Genomic DNA, 23,137 nt, shown 5'->3' with positions numbered 1-23,137 from the left:
CAGCAAACTTCCTAGAGGAGAAGGTCACAGCCAGGAAGTTCCTCAGGAGACTGAAACCAAGGGGATGTGTTTCCGCACACAGAGGAGCGTGTGGAAGACTGGAAGATAGCAGTACTGGGTGACCTGAGAAGGTGCCAGAGGCTCTGCTTCAGCCACTGACATACCCTGCTTCCCAGACATATCACCTACCCCAAGATCCCCTCTGTGTGATATGGGAAGGGTCCACAGGCAAGTGACAATCATAGGAGGTGGTAGGCACTATGCCCTTCCTGGTCCATGGACACATCAAGGGGTCCTTGGAAACTGACTGAAGGGCTCACTGATGACTAAGTAAAGCTCTCCCATGTAGTCATGGCTGGATTCCTCATTGGATTCCTTTCCATGCTTACTCCAGAACTCTGTGTGGTCTCAGGGGGGAACCCCAGGAATGGGTCACAGGGGAAGCCTGGGAGGCCACACAGCTCCCCACTAGCTCCCTGTTCTTATTGTCTTTTCTGTCTACAATAACTTTGGGGTTTGAGGCATTAATAAAAATAAGCAGCAACAACACCCAACACCGTGTGTATACAGAGGAGATGGCCCTTCTGGTTGGGGCGGGGGCTGTGGTCATAGAGCCAAGCCCGGGCTCCCGGGCCCATCCAGTGTATCAATGTGGCTGGAGCTGTGTAAAAATAACCCAGCGGCATTATTGACGAGTTATTATTACCCCAGCCTGGCGGTCCATGGCATTTCTGAGCTGTGTGCTTGCTAGACCGCTTTCCCGCTGGCCGCCCTTGGCCTTGGAAGCCAAGCTGGGGCACTTATCGATCAGGCTAGCTCTCAGTGAGGTCTCTCTCTGAAGAGGTTTCAGCTTTTCTCCTGCAGCTATTTTTAGGGGCCCGGGCTCCACAGATGGAGCCCGTCTCAAATGACTGCATGTGGCCAGGCCTGGGAGGAACCCATGATAACCACTGCTCATGGGGAGCCCAGGCAGTCTGGAGTGGTGTGAAGTGGCTGGCTTCTCCTTCCTCACCCTGAGCAACACTGGCCTTCACTTGTGGTGTCTTGCTGGGATGGCAACCTGCTTAGTAATAGGGTCATAGACCAAAGGTTTGAAACTCTGCTATTAAACCTTGATCCATTCGCGAGCCAGGCATGATAGTGCATGGCTGCAATCCTAGCACTTGGGAGGCTAAGACAGGAGGATTATAAGTTTGAGGCCAGTCTGGATTATATAGAGAGACCTGGTCTCAAAAATCAAAAATATATTAAAGGCACTTGTCACTATGCCCGACAGCCTGAGTTCAATCCCCTGGACCCACATGGTAGAAAAGAATTGGCTTCTGCAAGCTGTCCTCTGACCTCCACACACTTGCTATGGCATGTACCCCTCCCTAAATTCATAATAAACAGTTTTTTAAATCCTTGGCCTCCTTAAAAATGTATATTCATGTTGGGTCACTGCTAGCTGAGGGTGTGTTGGCAGCCTCCCTGGCTGGCTAGGTTGGATACAAACTCCCAGAATGGAAGAGATAGCTGAGACTGGGCCGTTGGTCCCCTACCCTTGCTAGCCAAGTGTCAACAGTGCACTTGTGTCCTGAGTGACACGTGGAAGGCTTTACCCCAGGACTGAGCCTGACTCTCTCAACAGCCCTAAGTTGATCCTGGGGTGAGGAGATCAGCCTGGAGACCACAGGGGCAGGACATATGGGTCAGCAGGGACCTACCTCAAAGTGGATGGCCCCGTTCCCATCAGCATCAAAGGCATTGAAGAGGAAGTGTGCATAGGTGGTGGCATCTGGGGGGAGAAAAGCCAAGGCTGGAGTTGGGAGGGCTGCCTGGAAGACTGTTCCAATATCTCACAGTCCCACCTGGAGCTTTGTGCTTAGTGGGAGTTCCTCTCTGGTAGGTCAGAGGCAACATCAGACCCTCCAAAAAGGAAGGTAGGAACGGTCATAGGGCACTCTCCACAGAAGAGGGGTGTAGTCAGGGCTTGGGGCTGGTGAGGGAGCCTGGCTTTGGACTTACCTCCCTGAGGGAAGAACTGGGAATAAATGAGTTTGAAGGTGTCTTCATCCACCAGGCCTGTGGGACACTCCTGCAGGGGGAAGTCACACCTCTCAGTGGCCTTGGCCACTCCTGGCTCCATGCCTCACCCCACAGGGCTGACCCCTCTCCACCCTCTTGAGGAATACTCACTACCTGAGGCACACTTGTGCCCCTCTGAGCCCCAGGCTAGGGAAGCTTTTTGTGGGGCAGGCAGAAGGCAGTGTAGACAGGGTTGTGGAGGCTGCCTGCTACATGCCAATGCTGTCCCAACTGATACAGCATCCATGGCTCTGACAGAAGAGCAGAGTGGCCTTCACAATATCCATGCTGACGCCCCCCCCCCCAAATAGCTCTCCCACAAATATGAGCCCTGCAAAGACCCTCTATGGTATTTACTGCACTCTGGAGAAATTTCTAGATCTCCTGGGTAGGAGACAGGAAGGTGATCAGCCTTTCCAGGGACTCCAATGGGGACATGGGGACTCACATTCTTGAAGCCTCGGTAAAGGGACTGCAGCTCCTTCTTGGTGAACTTGGTCTGGGCCTGTAGCTGGTCCAAGCCCTCTGGCTGATGGCGCACCGTGGATAACTCCAGTTCACTGTCACTGCTGTCTGAGGAGGACACACCCAGCAGGGAGAGAGACATGTGGTGTGGGCAAGAACCAGGACACGGGCAGAGAGAAAGGGGGCAGGGACTCTGCTTGTGTGACTGACTACCCAGTACAGCCAAGCCGGCTGTGCACGGCCCAGATGAAGAGGCTGTGATGGAATGGAATCCTTAGGAGTTGTCTTGTGGCTGGCTGTTCTAGGTCTCTCTTCCTGTCACCCTGAGCATATCCACTCCTCAGACACATGGGGAAGGGGAGCAGGAGGGAGACACTGAACAGGGGAGACACAAGAGAAAGACCTCACGGCAAGATACTACTTTTACACAACCTCTCCCATGCAGCCCTCCTTGACCTCCTAAGGAGTGGGGAAGGCAACCGCATTGGTCTATCCCAGTCTGATAAGCTTGCTGTTTAGCTGGGTAGGGGCAATGTCTATTCTCATTTCTATTATTCCCACTTCTGTTAAAACAGAACAAAGCCGGGTCTTGGTGGCACACGCCTTTAATCCCAGCACTTCGGAGGCAGAGACAGACGGATTTCTGAGTTTGAGGCCAGCCTGGTCTACAAAGTGAGTTCCAGGACAGCCAGGGCTATACAGAGAAATCCTGTCTCCAAAAACAAAACAAAACAAAACAAAAAAAACAAAAACAAAAAACAAAACAAACAAAAAGCAGCATACCAGAATGTGAGCCAGAGCTGCCTTGGGGTGAAACGAGACTCCTGGTGAGCTTTCCTGATTATCAGACTCCCCCCGCGCACACACACACACACAACACACACACACACACACACACACACACACACACACACCACACACACACACACACACACACACACACACACACACACAACACACACACACACACACACACACACACACCACACACACACACACACACACACACACACACACAACACACACACACACACACACACACACACACACCACACACACACACACACAACAACACACACACACACACACACACACACACACACACAACACACACACACACACACACACACACACAACACACACACACACACACACACACACACACAACACACACACACACACACACACACACACAACACACACACACACACACACACACACAACACACACACACACACACACACACACACACACAACACACACACACACAACACACACACACACACACACACACACACACACACACACACACAACACACACACACACACACACACACAACACACACACACACACACACACACACACACAACACACACACACACAACACACACACACACACACACACACACACAACACACACACACACACACACACACACACAACACACACACACACACACACACACACACACAACACACACACACACACACACTTTGTTGTGAATGCTTCATGTTCACAATGCAAAGCCAAAGCTGTGGACAAGAGACCTGCAAGTGCCTACCCCTTGTGGGTGGCATGTTCTCAAAATGCTACTCTTTCCACTGACACAGGAGACCCTTTTATCACAACTATGTTTCTACCAACAAAGTAGGTTACAGACTGCACAGCAATGCCTGCCAGGCCTTGGGGCAGCCTTCACACATGGCTCTGCCTGATATCAGAAGCACCTGATGTTTCCCCGGCTAATTGCATACCCTGGTTCCTCAGTGAAGACATTATCTCTTCCTTCTCTTATGTGTCTGGTACTGTGTTCCTGCTTCATTTAGAATGCTGTCATGTCCCAGACCTGCATGCTTCCCCTCCTGCTCCATGATGTGCCCCTGTCCCTAGTGAAGGTGAATTCTCCCATGAGGGTGGTGGGCACTGGTCTTTAAGCCCGTGGCTCCTTCTAGTTCTTTTCTCCATGTCTTTCTCCTCTTTGACAATTCCCAGCTTAATATGGACGCACTGGGCTTTAAAAAATGTTTGTGGTACTGAATTTGAATGCAGCACCTTATGCAGGATGGACGAGCGCTCTACCACTAATCTCCAGCCAAGCCCTGGACACTGTTAAACGTGGCTACCTATCAAATAAAGCCTTGGTCAGTCACATGAGAGCTAGCAAGGCCACTCTGGTTGGGGTCCCATAGGGTTTGTCCCCACCTGTACCAGGATGCTCAGGGCAGCAGTAAAGCTCTTGTTTGTTTGTTTCACTTGGTTATCAGATGGGGAGCTGGAGACATCTTTGTCTACCATAGCAGGATGGACAGACAGATGTGTGGAGGACACAGCCAAGGAGAAGCCTTCAGTGTGATCTGCACAGAGCAGCATGGATGCCAGAAGGAACAGTGTTGCCTTGGATAAGAGGCAGACTTTTCAGACTGGGTGATAAAAAAACCAAACCAAACAAACAACAACAATTAAATGCTGTCAGGAACGACAGCCTGAATACAAAGGCACAGGCTGGGATGGAATAAAAGGATAAAGGAAGAACGAGACGGTCAGAAATTTCATGATGAGAAGACTATTTCATCCAGAAGACACAACAATACAAAAATACACTGTACCACTTACACATAGCTGCTAAATACCTAAATCAAAATAAATAAGTAAGTATAAAATCAGAACTACAGGAAGGAACGGCCCAACCATAGTTGAAGATATGAACATTCTTTTTCAGCAAATGGCACAAGTAGATATAAAAAATTCAGAAGCCACTATCAAACAATTTGATCTAATTAATATTTATAGAACACTATATAGAGATTGTAGAATACACATTCTTTTCAAAAGCCTATCCTGTGGTTGCCAGGATATACCAGATGCTGGTACATAAAACGGATTTGGCCACAGTGGTAATAAGTTAAAATTCAAATAAATGCTTAGAAAAAAATCTTAAGTGTTTGGAAATGAAACAATACACTTGTACTAAGCCCACAAGTTGGAGAAGAAAAATTGCAAGGTAAAGTCTGAACTAAGCAATAATGAAGACACAGAGAGAATGCCATATCCTTTAGATTCTTCTATCAGAAAAGAAGACAGGTACTCAAGGCACAGTGGTCTGAGGTAGGAGGATTGCTATGAGTTCCAGGCCATCCAGGGTTACAGACTAAAACTGTATCTCAAGAAGAAGAGGAGAAGGACAAGGAGGAGGAGGAGGAAGAGGAGGAGGAGGAGGAGGAAGGAAGAAGAAGAAGGAAGAAGAAGAAGGAAGAAGAAGAAGAAGAAGAAGAAGAAGAAGAAGGAGAAGGAGAAGGAGAAGGAGAAGGAGAAGGAGAAGGAGAAGGAGAAGGAGAAGGAGAAGGAGAAGGAGAAGGAGAAGGAGAAGGAGAAGGAGAAGGAGAAGGAGAAGAAGAAGAAGAAGAAGAAGAAGAAGAAGAAGAAGAAGAAGAAGAAGAAGAAGAAGAAGAAGAAGAAGACCAATGATTAAAGCTTCTACATCTAAGCTTTTTAGCATCTAAGGAAAATCTTAGTTGGTAAAGTCCTTGCCATGAGAGCATGGGGACCTGAGTTTAGCCACGCATGCGCCCCGTGAGGCAGCTCCACAAGTAAGGAGGCTTTGCAATGCAAGCCTGGTTACTTAAGCTCAGCTCTCAGGAACCCACATGTAAAGTCAGATGTGGCATAACACTCTTTTGTAGTTTTACTAGTCGTATGATGAGGTTGGGGAGGGGACAGAAGAATTGCCTGGAAGCTACGAAGCTAGCTATCCTGAAGTCCACAGAGCATCAGAAAAAACGAGAGGAACTCTGCCCCAAAACAGGGTGGAGGATGAGAACTGACTCCTTCAAACTGACTTCTATACATGCACTATGGCATGTGTACCCACAAGAACTGCCCCCCCCCACACACACTCACACACACACACACACACACACCTACACACACACACACACACACACAGAGAAAATAGTGAAATAAATTATAGATTCAAGGTAAATAGAAGAAAGGCAATAAATAAATATATAGTGGTACTTGAGTTGAGCCAGGGATAGTGACTCATACCCTGTAAATCCAACATTCAGGAGCCTGAGGCAGGGGGATATCCCCCAGTACAAAACTAGACTAGGCTACAGTTCCAGACCCTGTCTCAAAAAAACTCACACACACACACACACACACACACACCCCAAAATACAAAAAAACAAAAAATAAACAAAACCAAAAAGAAACAACAAAGACACAATGAGAAGAGAAAAATAAGATTAGAGCTCAAGAAACAACAAATAATAACAAATAATAGAAAAAATAACAAGTAAACAGTGAAAGGTTAACAAAAACTGTCCAGTAGGAAGTCCTAGACTAGGAAGACATATTTCTAGTGCATATGAGGATTCATCTCCAACACATGTAATGAACTTCGGTAAACCAACAATAATATACCTGATAACTCCATCTTGCCCAGGAGATCTGTAAATGTTCAGTACAGCTGCCCTCAGCATCAGACCAACAATCAATAAATGCAAAGGAGCCGATGTAAACTGCAAGCCTCCCAATCATCTGTCATGCCCATGCAATGGGCACCACTGAATGTCGCTGAGGGTGTGACTCTCCTGGGAGTTCACATTCTGAGACGCCAAGTACAAACCGGTGTACACAATGGACCACTGCTTGGTGGTTTCTTAGGAAACAGTTATCAAACTTGTGACAACAATCACGTGGGATAAACAGGATACACCAGGTCCACAGGAAGACATGTGCAAGGATATTCAAAGAAGCCTGGTTCTTACTGGCATATTCAGTGACAGCACTGAAAGCCGCCTGGTCACCAGAAGCATGGAGGTGTGGCCTGTTCATTATAAAGGAACAACCAACGTTCTCTATTAAAGACAAACAAGGGGGGAGTGGCTGGAGAAATGGCTTAGTGGTTAAGGGCACTGACTGCTCTTCCAGGGGTTCCAAGTTCAATTCCCAGCAACCACATGGGTGGCTCACAACCATCTGTAATGGGATCTGATGCCCTCTTCTGGTGTGTCTGAAGACAGTGACAGTGTACTTATATAAAACAAATAAATAAATCTTAAAAATAATAAACAAGGATCCATCCATCCATCCATGGAGACACAAAGCCATCTCAAAAAGTTATAAAGAGACGTTTTTTTTCACAGCCTCACTGTTCAGTAACATGACCCCATCTGGCCCCAGTTTAAGACAATTTGTTCTAGACCTAAGGGGAAGTAAACACAGATGTACTTGGACAAAGCCTAACACTAAGTCCTTCCATGAAGATCAAACGGGTCTGCCAGGAAAGAACTATCTGCCCTGTGTCTGTGCGCGTGTACCATGTGTGTGCAAGTGCCTACAGAAGACAGAAAGGGCCTGGAGCTAAAGTCACAGGTGGTTGTTAGAAGGAGGGAAGGGGGAATTGAAAATTAATAATTTAATGACAACAGCCAGGTGTGGTGCTGTGTGCAGGATATTGTGGAGGCAGAGGTGGAAGTGTTGTGAAGGCTAACCAGGGAGGCAGAGTCAGTCTGAGGCTAGCCTAGGCTACCCAGCAAGACTGTGTCTAGGGAGACAACAGAGGACAGTAATGCTTCCTTGACCCTGGCATTCTGAAAACCAAGTTCTCAAAGGATCACACCACCGATCCACACGGGAATTATGGTCTCAAAGTCTCATGGCAGCAACATTATGAGGGAAGACAGACAACGTTTCAGTGTAGAAGCGAGACACAAAATCTTGACCCAAGATCATGTTAGCCAGCTGTGCCCAGCTGTGCTTTTATTTTGTTGCTGTTTTTTTTTTTTAATATGGTGATTAGGATCTGGAAGATTGTAAGAAGGGAAAATAGTATGAAAGTCTTGCTGATAACCAGATGTGGTGTTGCCCATGTGTGATCTAGCACTTGGGAGGCGGAGTCGGGAGGATGGAAGCTCAAGGTCACCCCTGGCTACACAGCAAGTCAAGGCCAACCTGAAGTGTGTCAGCCTGTGTCAAAAGAAGAACTGAGGAGGATGAGGTGGGGAGGGGGAGGGGAGGGGGAGACTAATTCACGGAAAATCAATGGCAGCTCTCTGCACCAGTAACAGCCACCTAGAAAACGCACTAAGAATAACAAGTGACACTCGCACGAGGAGGAAAACTAAAAGGCATTGAAGTAGCCAGGAAAACTCAAAGGACCTCTACACAGACAGATAAACCTCCGTGCTACACCGGGCCACGTGACAATAACAAATTATTATAAAGTTGGATACCGTTACAAATACACCACTTCTCCTTGAGGTCATACATACACACAGTCAATGCAGTCTCAGTCAACGTCCGGGCTGGGCTCAGGGGAGATGGGTCAGCTGGTGCGGGGATTGCAGCATCCCCAGCAGCCACAGAAAAAGCCAAGTCAGGCAGCTCATGCTTAGCTCATGCTTGTAATCTCAGCGCTGAGACGGGGAGACAGTGTGATCCCTGGGGCTCTCTGTCCAGCCAGTCTAGCCTACTTAGCTGCTAAGAGGCCCCATCTTTAAAAAACAGGTGGCTGGTCCCGGAGGACTAACACCTGAGGTTGGTCCCTGGTCCCCAGATATACCTACACAGACACACACTGATACACACAGATACACACACACAGAGACACACACTGATACAGACACACAGACACACAGACACACACACACACACACACACACACACACACTGATACAGACACACAGACACACAGACACACACACACACACACACACTGAAATCCAGTTAGATTTTTCTAGACCCTTGATAAACTTAGTCTGAGTAAGGCGTTTTCCCACTAGGAATGTATCCTATCAGTCTACTGCACAGCTACCAAAGAGAACACTGCACAGCTGGAACCAGCCACCCAGGGAGCTCCCGGAGACAGACGTGTTAAGGTAGATTCCACAGTTTGTTTAGTAGGGAGTACTAGGAACTCGACATCCGTATGCAGAGAGCAAAGCTAAATCTCTTCCTTGTAGTGCATACGGCCAGATGACCAGTGAATGACCCAGGAGTAAAGGGAAGTGACGAGTTAACATCAGAAGATGGAAACAGACCCTGAGACCAGCACTAGCGGGGATGAGGCCTGGACCCATGTAATCCAAAGAAAACTCCTCCCGCAGTTTCCTCTTCCCAGGATGCTAGGGGAAGCTTCTGCAAACATGGTTGCCCCTTAACCTGCCATGTCTACTACAAAACCCAAAATGATCAGACAGTGTTCGGCCCCTGGCTCAGGCTTCACCTCTGACATCTCTCCCTCCCCTTTCTCCACTCAGCTCTACTGCCCCATGTCCCCCCAAACCTACAGGCATCCTGCCCCTGCTGTGCCTCTGCTCACAGGTCAGTCACCTTCTCAGAGAGGATGACCATACTTCTATCTATCCCCATCCTGGCTTTACTCCTTGGCTGTGACTTGTTAGCATACGCCCTATTTCTGTTTTTTTGTGCTATGGATTGGGTGCCCCACCCCCAAGCCCTAATGCTCTGTGTGGCCAGATTTGGAGATAGGGTATACTGGAGGGCATTGCTGTGGTCTTGGTGAGTGTTTCCCCCCAAAGGTTTGGTCCCAACGAGAGATGTCAAGAATGAAGCAGCCCCCAGCAACAAAATGGGCCAGAGTAGAGGAGGAAGAGTGTCGGTTAGGATTCCTCAGAAGGGCAACAGAGCAGGCACATAGCTATATGGCTTTCCAATGTCGCTTAAACTCCAGGGTGTCCCCAAATCTACTACTCCAGCAGAGCACTGAGACATGGGGAACCCTCTACCTCTGCCTGGAGGGCCCCAGCAACTCTCCAGGATCTCCCTGCTCCTGCCCCATCAGTGGGACTCTTGCTACTATGCTGAGCGTTGTGGATTAGAGGCCTGAATTCAGGCCCTCATGTTTTCAGGCCAAATGCTTTCCCAGTTTCCCCGACCTTGAAGCTTTTTTTTTAAAAAATGTTTTAAGAAGTCTCAAGCCCCATGGCGACTGAGACGTTACAGGCTAGGCTTTTTTGTTTTTGTTTTGAATTCTTTCCCAGAGTTTGTTTAGGGGTTCAAGAGAGCAACATAGTTATGTGTGTGCCCTTGACTTAAGATGGCTCCTTCTCTGTTTGGTTTGAGGCCAAAACATGCAGGAGGGACACATATAAAATTGTGAGGGAGGAAAGGGACCCCAGCCTAGCCAGCCAGGTCAGCCTAGTCAATGCTGGTGATCAGTAGGTGGCAGGCATTGCAGTCAAATCACCCTCAAATTCAAGCTGGGATTCCTTATCAGTGAGTGCATAAGCAATACTGACCGGGGTCCTGCCCTGCCCCCCTGTGGCTCTCTCTGTGTACCACCCTCTTGTAGGGGCTCGGGAAATGTGGGACTTGGATTCGCTGAGTGGACAAACCCAAGGGTCCAGGGAAGAGATTTTCTTGTTTTTAGCTGAAGCCATCCAAGCCTCCTTGGACAGTTACTGAGACCTTAGAGCAACAGCCCTGGAGACTCCTGCAACTTGCCACAGTAGGAAGACAGAAACAAGAGCAGAGCCTCCCTCCAGCCTCCTCTTGCGTCATCAGAGGATCCCAAAGTTATTCTTTATAGGAAGCTCCAGAGGTGCTACCATACCCACTGGCTCCAATCCTCCCCATAGTCTGCTCTGCCCTCCTCCCCAGTGCTGTTGAATCAGGGCCCCTCAGAGTTCAGAGTACACTCATGCATCCCACAGAGACCTGTGTGTCAGCCTGTGTCAGCACCAGGGGCAGGCAGAGCTGGCAGAAAGAACAGACAGACTGCCTCAAATCACCATGAGACATGGTATAGTTAGGTGTTTAAGAATCTGGTGGTTGCTGGGCGACGGTGGCACACGCCTTTAATCCCAGCACTTGGGAGGCAGAGGCAGGCGGATTTCTGAGTTCGAGGCCAGCCTGGTCTACAAAGTGAGTTCCAGGACAGCCAGGACTATACAGAGAAACCCTGTCTCGAAAAAAACAAAAAACAAAAACCAAACAACAACAACAAAAAGAATCTGGTGGTTAACAAGATCTCAGTGACCACCAAGGGAGAGACCATGAGCTCTTCACACGATGCCTTTGGATACAAAGTTTAATTTCACTTATTTTGGGATGTCACAGAACCATTCAAGTCCTTAATATGGTCCCCACACCAGTGACTTACATCATCCCACACTGTGGGAAACAGGAAAACTGGAGGCTCTGAGATAAACCCAATAAGGACTCTTGTTAATAGACAAGAAAGCGGTCCTAATTACAGCCTGGGCTTCATGCAATGGCTTCTCAGGGTCACCATGCAGGGACTCTTCTGTCACACACTTGGCTTCTGCAGCTCTCCTTAACAGCGGAGGAAGATCCCACAACCCCCTTTCTCACATATCTTTCTTGACTCTGTAGCTAGAACTACGAGACAACATTGCCAAGTATGGCTGTCCACTTGGGGTACAGCCTGGTCCCCTAAATTTGCAGCAGCTTTCCTTTGTTTATTTGTTTTAGAAGCAGAAAATTCCTCAGGTTTTTTTTTTTTCTTTGCACAAGTTGAAAGTTTAGCTGGGCGGGGTCGTTCCCTGAAGGCACTGCGCGCCCCCCCCCCATTCCATTTTGGAACAAACCTTTTAAAAATCTTATCTCTTTCAGGACAAGCCTTGGCTCGGATGTTAAATTTTCCTAAGTTCTTTTTCATTTAAAACTGTATGTTTTATATTTGGTTTTGCCTTGCTTGCTCTTTTTCACTGTAGAACTTTATAACAGTAATCAGTAATAACAGCACGGCAAGGTCAACATTAGGCTGTACTGAAATCTCTGTCGGAGGAAATCAATCCTTTATAACTTAGCCTCAGGCAGACTCTTAGGACAAGGACAGAAAGCAGCCACATTCTTTACTAAAATACCCTGAGAATGGTCTCTACTCCAACTGCTAACATTGTCCTAAAACCTCCTGAGCTGGGCCTCCACAGACCACAGTCTTGAATTTCTACTAAGATAGCCTAGTAAGGCCTACGCACAGCGTCCAACAGCTTTCCAAAGTCCCAAAGCATTCCTCCACTTCCTAGTGACAACTCTTCTGTCTTAGTTACTTTTCTATTGCTGTGGTAAGACACCATGACCAAGACAACATATGGAAGAGTTTATTGGGGGCTTATGATATCTAAGTCTATATTTGGCTTTGGTTTTATATGTGTGTGTGTGTGTGTATACTGTAGCTGTCTTTAGATTTACCAGACGAGGGCATTGGGCCCCATTACAGATAGTTATGAGCCACCATATGGTTGCTGGGAATTGAACTCAGGACCTCTGGAAGAGCAGTTGATGCTCTTAAACCACTGAGCCATCTCTCCAGCCCATCTTTGTGGGTTTGTAAGAGACCATAAATGAAACTCATGTAATGCAATGCCTTGGACTGCCTAGGGAATGCTTCCAGTAAGAACCTATCACCAGACAGTCCTCAACCTGGAAAGCTTTGGAACAGAAGGTAAAGTCAACTTCCTGTCTTTATAACTTTCCCAGTCTGTGGGACTGTGATATAGACGAGACTAGATAGTCTAGTCTAATGGATATTAGACTAATCCATGGGACACCAGCTGTTTGCCAGGTAGTTCTGAGCATGCTGAGGCCCTTAGTAATAAGCCCACAGTGGGGCGTGGACAGGCGCATAGAGACTTTGACAGTAGTACCCTTTTAAGTACAGACCTTGGTATCCTGTGATGGAAGGGCCCTGGGCCATGGAGGCAGACAAAGGGCTGAGAGTGTGGATCTCTCAACCTTGCACTCAAGCTGCAGGGATCCTGGCTCTGAGTTGCCATCTCTACTTTTTCAAGCTTTATTATTATATGTTACCCCAGAACCACATGGCGTGGGGGGGGGGGGGAGAATCTGCTGTGATTCTCATTTCAAAGACCAGCAAAGTGAGCCCTGAGGTCACAAGGTGAGGCACAGTCACAAAGCAAGCTCTTGGCTAAACTAGGTAAGAAGGGCCTGGAGCCTTGGAGAGGAATGCTGTGTGTGTGTGTGTGTGTGCGTGTGCATGTGCGTGTGCGTGTGCGTGTGTGTATGGGGAGGGCCACCTGAGTATAATACCTCCCTTCTCTTGAGTTCATACCTGGCCAGAAAGACTTTCTGTGGAGCAGGGCAGTGTCCACCCAGAGCTTCTGTTTCTCTGGGACATGTCAGGCTCCAGATTCTGGGAAAATTGCCCCTCCCCCTCTTCATGGACAGGGCCTCCTCAGGCATCTGTAGCTTTGCCCTTCTGTTGTCTTGATCACAGCACTTTCATTTTATCTCCAAGACTTAACTGTTGGCTAGAATACACCTCATATCCTAGCAAGACCTCAAGCCCTCTGGGAGGCTCTTACGCCCCAAACACTTCCAGGACCTCACCACTGACCCAAGTCACAGGGTCCTTGATGGAGGAGTTCCAGCTCCAGGCTACAGACTGATGGAGAGCTTCAAATCACAGAATGGGACACACCACACCCTTCTTCAGTCAGGGATCTCCTGTGAGGTGCCTAGGCTGCCTCAGCTCCACACCGGGAAGCCTAGTGTCCTGGACAGGTCTGAGCAGTAGTCATGACATCCACTGAGTCAGAGTTCTCAGGCCAGGCCAGGCCAACTGGCAACAGGACGGCCAGGACTGAAAGGCAAGGGAGGCAGGGCTGGAGGACACAGGGATGTTGGGAGGGGCTCCATGAGGTGTTGGGTGTCATTCCCCAAATGACAGAGAACCTCAGATGAACGTGGGGCTCATAACCACCTTGGCAGCAGCATCCAGCCTACCTGCCTGCTCACTTGCCCTGATCACGATTTTCCTGTCATCTGTTAATGATAGCACCAGCCCAGCCCCTGAGCCTGATTCCTTATTACCTCACATCCTTGGTAATGCCTTGATCTCACGCCTCACTGTGTGCCAATAGCAAACCTCCCTTCAGGCCACACTGTAGGTGGGAACAACCTCTACCTCCTCCATGATTCCATGTGGGTCAGTCTTTTCCACTGGACCCCTGTGCTAGGCAGAATAATGGCTTCCCAAATAGGTCCAAGAATGATGCCTGATTCCAGCTGCAGATACAGTTCATTAAGGTTGCAGCTCAGTTGACCTTAAAACAGGGATGCAACCTGGATCATGCGGAAGTCTCAGAGTGAAGCAAAAGAAGCTGAGACAGAAGGCTCTGACCGATGATGTTGAGATGGAAGAAGGGGCCATGAGCCAATGAGCCACCTCAAGAGACAGGAAAAGGCAAGGGAGTGTTATTCCCAAGAGCCTCCAGGAGGAGAGCCCCTGTGTCACGGTAGCAGGGAGATCTGCGCACTGACTCACAGAACTGTAGAGGGTTAAATAACTTTATGAGGGTTTGAGGTATTACATTTGCAATAAAAATGCTTTTTCTCCAAAGCTACCAGGTCAGGTTGGAACCACAGGTCATTCCTACAAACCAGCAGCCTCCTCCCTGTATCTCCTCAGTGGCAGCCCTCCCCCTCCATGCCCCAGTGGCAGCCCTCCCCACCATGCCCCAGTGGCAGCCCTCCCCCACCATGCCCCAGTGGCAGCCCTCCCCCACCATGCCCCAGTGGCAGCCCTCCCCCACTATGCCTCAGTGGCAGCCCTCCCTCACCATGCCCCAGTGGCAGCCCTCCCCACCATGCCCCAGTGGCAGCCCTCCCCCACCATGCCCCAGTGGCAGCCCTCCCCCACCATGCCCCAGTGGCAGCCCTCTCCCCACCATGCCCCAGTGGCAGCCCTCCCTCACCATGCTCCAGTGGCAGCCCTCCCCTCCATGCCCCAGTAGCAGCCCTCCCTCACCATGCCCCAGTGGCAGCCCTCTCCCCACCATGCCCCAGTAGCAGTCCTCCCCTCCATGCCCCAGTGGCAGCCCTCCCCCAACATGCTCCAGTGGTAACAATATCTCACCATGCCCCAGTGGCAGCCCTCCTTCTCCATTGCCCCAGTGGCAGCCCTCTCCCCACCATACCCCAGTGGCAGCCCTCCTCCACCATGCCCCAGTGGCAGCCTTCTTCCTCCATGCCCCAGTGGCAGCCCTCCCCCACCATGCCCCAATGGCAGCCCTCCCCCACCATGCCCCAGTGGCAGCCCTCCTCCTCCATTGTCCCAGTGGCAGCCCTCTCCCCACCATACCCCAGTGGCAGCCCTCCCCCACCATGCCCCAGTGGCAGCCCTCCTTCTCCATTGCCCCAGTGGCAGCCCTCTCCCCACCATACCCCAGTGGCAGCCCTCCTCCACCATGCCCCAGTGGCAGCCTTCTTCCTCCATGCCCCAGTGGCAGCCCTCCCCCACCATGCCCCAATGGCAGCCCTCCCCCACCATGCCCCAGTGGCAGCCCTCCTCCTCCATTGTCCCAGTGGCAGCCCTCTCCCCACCATACCCCAGTGGCAGCCCTCCCCCACCATGCTCCAGTGGCAGCCCTCCCCCACCATGCCCCAGTGGCAGCCCTCCTCCTCCATTGCCCCAGTGGCAGCCCTCTCCCCACCATACCCCAGTGGCAGCTCTCCCCTCCATGCCCGAGTGGCAGCCCTCCCCACCATGCCCCAGTGGCAGCCCTCCCCCACCATGCCCCAGTGGCAGCCCTCCCCCACCATACCCCAGTGGCAGCTCTCCCCTCCATGCCCGAGTGGCAGCCCTCCTCCTCCATGCCCCAGTGGCAACCCTTCCCCTCCATGCCCGAGTGGCAGCCCTCCCCCACTATGCCTCAGTGGCAGCCCTCCCTCACCATGCCCCAGTGGCAGCCCTCCCCACCATGCCCCAGTGGCAGCCCTCCCCCACCATGCCCCAGTGGCAGCCCTCTCCCCACCATGCCCCAGTGGCAGCCCTCCCTCACCATGCCCCAGTGGCAGCCCTCTCCCCACCATGCCCCAGTAGCAGTCCTCCCCTCCATACCCCAGTGGCAGCCCTCCTCCACCATGCCCCAGTGGCAGCCTTCTTCCTCCATGCCCCAGTGGCAGCCCTCCCCCACCATGCCCCAATGGCAGCCCTCCCCCACCATGCCCCAGTGGCAGCCCTCCTCCTCCATTGTCCCAGTGGCAGCCCTCTCCCCACCATACCCCAGTGGCAGCCCTCCCCCACCATGCTCCAGTGGCAGCCCTCCCCCACCATGCCCCAGTGGCAGCCCTCCTCCTCCATTGCCCCAGTGGCAGCCCTCTCCCCACCATACCCCAGTGGCAGCTCTCCCCTCCATGCCCGAGTGGCAGCCCTCCCCACCATGCCCCAGTGGCAGCCCTCCCCCACCATGCCCCAGTGGCAGCCCTCCCCCACCATACCCCAGTGGCAGCTCTCCCCTCCATGCCCGAGTGGCAGCCCTCCTCCTCCATGCCCCAGTGGCAACCCTTCCCCTCCATGCCCGAGTGGCAGCCCTCCCCCACTATGCCTCAGTGGCAGCCCTCCCTCACCATGCCCCAGTGGCAGCCCTCCCCACCATGCCCCAGTGGCAGCCCTCCCCCACCATGCCCCAGTGGCAGCCCTCTCCCCACCATGCCCCAGTGGCAGCCCTCCCTCACCATGCCCCAGTGGCAGCCCTCTCCCCACCATGCCCCAGTAGCAGTCCTCCCCTCCATGCCCCAGTGGCAGCCCTCCCCCAACATGCTCCAGTGGTAACCATATCTCACCATGCCCCAGTGGCAGCCCTCCTTCTCCATTGCCCCAGTGGCAGCCCTCTCCCCACCATACCCCAGTGGCAGCCCTCCCCCACCATGCCCCAGTGGCAGCCCTCTTCCTCCATGCCCCAGTGGCAGCCCTCCCCCACCATGCCCCAATGGCAGCCCTCCCCCACCATGCCCCAGTGGCAGCCCTCCTCCTCCATTGCCCCAGTGGCAGCCCTCTCCCCACCATACCCCAGTGGCAGCACTCCCCCACCATGCTCCAGTGGCAGCCCTCCCCCACCATGCCCCAGTGGCAGCCCTCCTCCTCCATTGCCCCAGTGGCAGCCCTCTCCCCACCATACCCCAGTGGCAGCTCTCCCCTCCATGCCCGAGTGGCAGCCCTCCTCCTCCATGCCCCAGTGGCAACCCTTCCCCTCCATGCCCCAATGGCAGCCCTCCTTCTCCATGCCCCAGTGGCAGCCCTCCCCCACCATGCCCCAGTGGCAGCCCTCCCCCACTATGCCCCAGTGGCAGCCCTCCCCCACCATGCCCCAGTGGCAGACCTCCTTTCTACCCCTTTACCATCTCTCATAGCAAGCTCTAGCTGTTCTTCCTTGGACTCAGAGCCTACCCACTTGCTGCATCCCTCCAGGATGGCTGCAAATGCCTCCAGTAGGACCTGGTTCTGACCCCGTGGCCCCACATACAGTGGTCAAAATGCTCTCCTACTGAGCTATATCCTCAGTCTGTTTTTAACTTTTTATTTTGAGACAGGGTCTCATCAAGTTGCCCGGTCTGGCTTCCATCCGACTATAACCTAGGGAGTCACTGATGCTCCAACCAAACTTTGCCTCACCTGAAGCTGGGTTTATAAGTCTGACTGACTAGGCCTGACTGGATGTTCATGTCTAACAACGCTGGGGGATGTTCCTGCCACTGACGTGGGACACACTGAGAAACCATGACTGTTTATCCTTGAAGGTCTTGTGCCTCTGAGGTTAACCTTGCCTGCCTCTGAGAGTCCAATGTTGGAGCTCCACACAGAGATTCCAGACCTCTCTAAGAACAAAAGGCAGTGTTCCTAGAGGGGAATGTGCCTAGTGACCTCAGGCATTGAATGCCTGGGGTGGACATACTAAGCGTGCTTTTAAGAGCCCCCTCAGTCCCTTTGAGAACCAATGTCCCATCCAGGCATAGTGGATAAGACATCTACAATCCCAGAATGGGGTGGGGAGGCAGGAAGAGGAAGATCACAAATTTGGGGCCAGTTTGGGCCACCTAGTGAGACCTTATTTAACACTTTTTCTCCAAAATACCAACCAGTGCCCCAATAACCTGGCAGCCCCCCTACATCATGTTCCTTGCTCCCTATCCAGTCACACGCACCCCCACTGACACTGAACACACACCATCTCCCAGCCTCTGCACACTCAGCAGCAGACCCCACCCTTGCACTTAGAAGCCCCTTCACGACCCAGATGGATCAGTGTCTCTCCTAGAATCCAGCCTCAGGCTCGGTGGGCGGCAGGGGCTGGAGGCTGAAAGAAGGCCCCGGTTTTCTCTCCGTGTTGGGAGATTCCCTCATGGAGTCAACAAGTCCTCACGAAGCAGCTGTCTGGTTCCAGGGACTCTAGTGGGTAGCACATAGCCACGCCCCCACACTGTTGGTGCCGAGGAGAAAAGAGTTTTAAAAATGATAAAAGAACTCAGGAAGCAGCCTTATGTGAGTGTGGATCTGTGAGGAAGCCCAGGTGTATGGGAGTTGAGGCTTCTGTGTGGGGGAGGCCAAGACGTGCCTCAGCAGTACCTCAAAGACACCAGAGATGCAGCAACTGGGACACCCTCTACCAGTGCCTCAAGCAAGGCTCAGGGAAGACTCTCAGAGAGAGACTTGGGACTCCCTGTAGAACTGAATGTCAGCCAGCCAGGGAAAGCTACCAACCCGGAGATGCTGCTTAACTCCAGGGCTTTTATGGACTCGCCAGGTCCAGAACCCACATGCCAGACACCACTTACACAAATTCTAGCCCCTCAGCCCAGCCTGTGCTGGGTCCTGGTCTCAGGGCCCAAATAGAGTGCCCTTCATGACCTTCTGAAAAGCTCCAGGCTCTTCAGTTCCTACCAGTCCCGAAGGACTTGTAATTCTGGTTTCTTACAGATGAAAACCACAGAGGCTCAGAGAAGTGAAGAGCTATGGCCCATTGCACATGAGCACATGTGTCCCAGCCACGGACCTGGCACCTTTCACCCCAGCAGCATGCAGAACAGCTCCTACCCAGTCAGATGGCTGGCCTCGGGCTCTTCACAGCACATCGGATGCTCCCTTAGATGCCGCTGGCCACTAGGTGCTTCAGGCTCTCAGCTGGCACCACTCCCCATCAACACAGAACATCTAGAACTTACAACTCCCCCGTTCTGACCCAAGCAGCAGAGAGGGGAAAGCTGTCTCCACCGAAGAAATGTGTTAAACCCTGAATCACTTCTGTTCTTACTAGTAACCACCCCCTTGCTGGTGGTGATAGCATAATACTGATCAAACAGGGAACTGACCATGGAAACCTGACATGGACCTGGGGGGATGGCAGGGAGCAGGAGTTAAGTCATTAGGCCCATTTACAGATGGTGCAGTAGAGTCTTGGCACAGTTAAGGGGCTTTACAGTTTGTAAGGATGACACGATCCCCTCCCAGCCCTCATTGGCTCAGGCCGTGTGTTCCCTCACCTGCATCAAGACTCCAGAACTCCCAAAGATGCATGTGGGATAGAAAAGTGGGGTGTTCTGAGCTTGAAGGGGGCTGGCTAGCAGGTCAAACACACCATACACTGTCTTAGGAATACTGTCCACCTTGTAAAGACAGCTCTCCTGAGAACTCACTAAGTCAAATTTCAGATTGCCCCACACCTCAGTAGAAGTGACCTTTGCAGTGTTAGGGAAACGAGGCTGACTGGTGTTTCTGGGCATGGGCAGGGATGAAGGTCCAAGAAGGCCTGGGAAGCAGGGATTTGCAATGGAATGGTCATGGCTTCCTGGCCATCACACTACATACTCTCCAGGCTTCCAAAGGAGATGGCAGAAGGTGACAGGTACAGGAAGTCTTCTGGAGGCATGCAAACCCCTCTCCACTCATGCTGCAACCCCAAGCACCTTCACATTGGTCCCCACCAAACTCAGTGCCAGAGTCTATCGCCAGCCAGGCAAGTTTGGGCAACTCTCCTGCCCACTAGAGCCTAAGTGCCCAAGGTGGTGGTGGTTTCAGCAACTTTTTCTCTCTGGTCCTCATTTGCAGATTTAGAAAAGAGGAATGAGGGAGCCCATGGCTTCTGTGGGGCCCATGTGGTGATAAGTTTATAGGAAAGGCCCAGCTCTGCCCCTCAGGAACAGAGCAGGGCTATGCCTTGCATCCTGGACTGCCCTTTTCCGCCCTCATCAGCCCTTTGCGGGGTTGGGACCCCTTCCGGTGTCCAAGAGGATGCCAGGCAGCTCAGAGACAGGAGCAACCTCCCTCCCCCAGCCTCTGGGTTCCATGCCGAAGAACCGGGGCCTGGCAAGGTCGTGAGAGTGCCGAACCAGCAGGATACTCATCCTCTCGTAAAGCAGTCAGGGCACCTAGGTGACCTGAAGCCAGCCCCCTTCTCTCAGTTTTGAGGAGCAGGACTACGCCTGAACCTCTGGCACAGCTGGAGAAGTTATATATCTGGTGTTCCCTTCTCTTAGCTCAACTATTTGTCCAGAGACGGTCCCTCCTCCTAACCTCCCCAGAAGTGGTAGAGTCCTGCAGTTGGCATTCATGTCGGAGGATATTTGTCAGGGGTCTCAAAGAGATGGTCAGGACTGATTTAAGAGTAGTCTGTTTTCTCTGTTAATATTTTATTAGGACAGAAATGTGGCTGCGGATTTGGTTACTGATCTTAGGGACAGGAGCTCTGCGTGGAGACAGGGAACTGGACACCAGATGGAGGGCGAAAGGGACAGTTTCACCACTGGCAAAGGTCTCAAACCATTTTTTTTTTTACTGGTACATTGAATCCTGGGTCTTTCCTAGCCCTTACACCATGGGCCACCTGCCTCTCCCGGGTGGCCCAAGCCAAAAGCAGTTCGGACTCTCAAGCCTAGGTCAGCTAGGAATGCTCGCTCAAGATGTCACCCTGCGCATCCCTCCCATCTACGCCAACGCTGCAGTCCGGTTTGGTCGGTTCAGCCCGAGCTCTCTCTGCCCTCTAAATCCAAGACCCAGTCCTCCCCAGCCAGGAGGGGGCGGCGTCTGAGCCGAGGCAGCTATCCTTCTACCGACCCCTGGCTTCCCCGGGAAGAGCCACAGAGGGGCGGGCGGCCACATGTTACCTTCCATGGACATGGGTTCCAAGATGCCGAACTGCTTGAGGACGGCAATGAACAGCAGCACCACCACGGCCATGGCGCACAGCTCCATACCCTGAATCCCCATGGCGAGCGCGACTGGGACCGGGGCGCACCCCTCCGCCGTGCGCTGCCTGGAGGCGCCGGGGCCGGAGCCTCCCGCCCGGCCTCAGGGGCGGCGGCTCACATGCCCCGGGCAGGCGGGGCTACGGGTGTTGGTGGGGCCGGGACCCCGTGGAGAAGGCGGCAGTGAGCAGAACCGGTCGTGATGCTGGAGCCGTGGCTCAACTTTCCAAATTAGCCACCAAACTTCGAGGCGCGGCGGCGGCTGCAGCGTGGGGCGCTGCTCCTGGGATCAGTGTGAGCCAGCAGCGCCCCCATTCCCCGCACGGGGCACCACGACTTTGCCGCCCCCTGTCCTGCCCCGAGGGCTCGGGGCCACACAGGCGGGGGGTCCCGGGCGCTCCTGGCCGCCCCAGGCTCCATCGCGGCTCCCCGCGCGCTCATTGGCCTAGGCGCAGCGACCACTCTGGGACTCGTCCCTTGCGGCCCCTCCTTGCCAGCCCAGGAAGAGGCGGGAGGGACGAGGCCCCGCCCTATACGGTCCAGCTCCAGACTGAACCTGGCTGGTCGCCACGGCTCCCCTGCCAGCCTCGGGGAGGCCGCGCGGTCTGCGGTTTCCCCACCCGCTGGAGGGAGCCGGGTGCTCAGGAGGAGGGGCGCAGTGGCCAAACTCTCTGCAAGAGAGTCAGTGGGAGGGGTGCGGAGGATCCGGGAAACCCTGAGTCTCCTGGATGTTTCCTGCAACTCAGCCCACAGCTTGAGATTCAACTTGATCCTGATCCACACATCTTTGAAGACGGAGAAGTTGGTGTCCAGAGTTCGCCAGTTCTGGAAACTTGCTTGCGCTCCCGAGGCTTTAGGAGGAAGCTCTGGCTTTGGCACTGGAGCCTACTGAACTGAGTTCAGATTCTGACTGCTGTATGACTTTGGTCGAGTCTCGGACATTCAGCTTTTTTCATAGAGAGCCGATATGCCTTTCTGGATGTCGGGAAGATATAAGCAATTGCTGAGAGCTGTGCTAATTAGTTTGTGGGTGTATTTCTTCCCTTAGGGCACTGGGTAGGGCCAAGGAAATAGCGGAAAGAAGGAGGGAGGGGAAGGTGGGGAGTGGCAGGGCGGAGTCGAGATGCTCCAGGCTGCGAAGCGCCTTCTCGTGCTGGGCACAGTGTTGACTCTCTGCTGTCCCACCCCCACCCCCACCCCCCATCCCCCGTGTGCGCAGCACGCCTCAGGAGTCCTCGCCACCCCCAGAGGGACCAGGTGGGAAATGCTGCCGCCGCCAATCCCAACCCCTTCTTGCTGTTTTAGCAGAAGGGGAAATTGAGATCTGCTTCACGCCTAAGGGTGTTGTTCCCACCCCAGTCCGAACAACCTCAGCTTTCCTTTAGTTTACAAACTACTCGCCTATTTATTCAAAGAGCACCAACACAGTGTTTAGTCCTAGGCGCACAGTGTTTAGTCTAGTCTTCAGGTGGGGATGTAAACCCTAGCAGAAAGCCCCTGTGCCCACCCAGCTGCGCCGAGCGCACATACCTGGGCCATGCTGTTGGATATATTTAAAAAGTTCCTACAGCGGGCATTCCTCATCTTCCGTTTTATAGACAAGGAAACTGAGGCCCGGGGGTGTGTGAATTA

At 52.6% G+C, this 23,137-nt stretch overlaps 1 protein-coding gene across 2 annotated transcripts in view; it reads right to left on the bottom strand.

The window, feature by feature from the left end:
- Positions 1-23,137, bottom strand: part of Kcnip3 (potassium voltage-gated channel interacting protein 3) — a 67,859-nt gene that overhangs the window by 6,845 nt on the left and 37,877 nt on the right. The window contains exons 3-5 of one of the 2 annotated variants that reach the window (XM_021182126.2): positions 2,516-2,636; positions 2,008-2,077; positions 1,707-1,777 (exon numbers count right to left, since the gene is read on the bottom strand). In XM_021182126.2, the coding sequence (XP_021037785.1) occupies positions 1,707-1,777; positions 2,008-2,077; positions 2,516-2,636 (262 nt within the window). Of the gene's footprint in view, positions 1-1,706; positions 1,778-2,007; positions 2,078-2,515; positions 2,641-23,137 lie in introns of both variants that reach the window. The other variant, XM_021182134.2, reaches the window with a different exon arrangement.

This window comes from Mus caroli, unplaced genomic scaffold (genome assembly GCF_978045245.1).
Source record: "Mus caroli unplaced genomic scaffold, Mus_caroli_1 scaffold_2, whole genome shotgun sequence".
NCBI lineage: Eukaryota > Metazoa > Chordata > Mammalia > Rodentia > Muridae > Mus > Mus caroli.
Note: the sequence above shows the minus strand (reverse complement) of the source record. Positions and strands in the feature narration are given on the sequence as shown.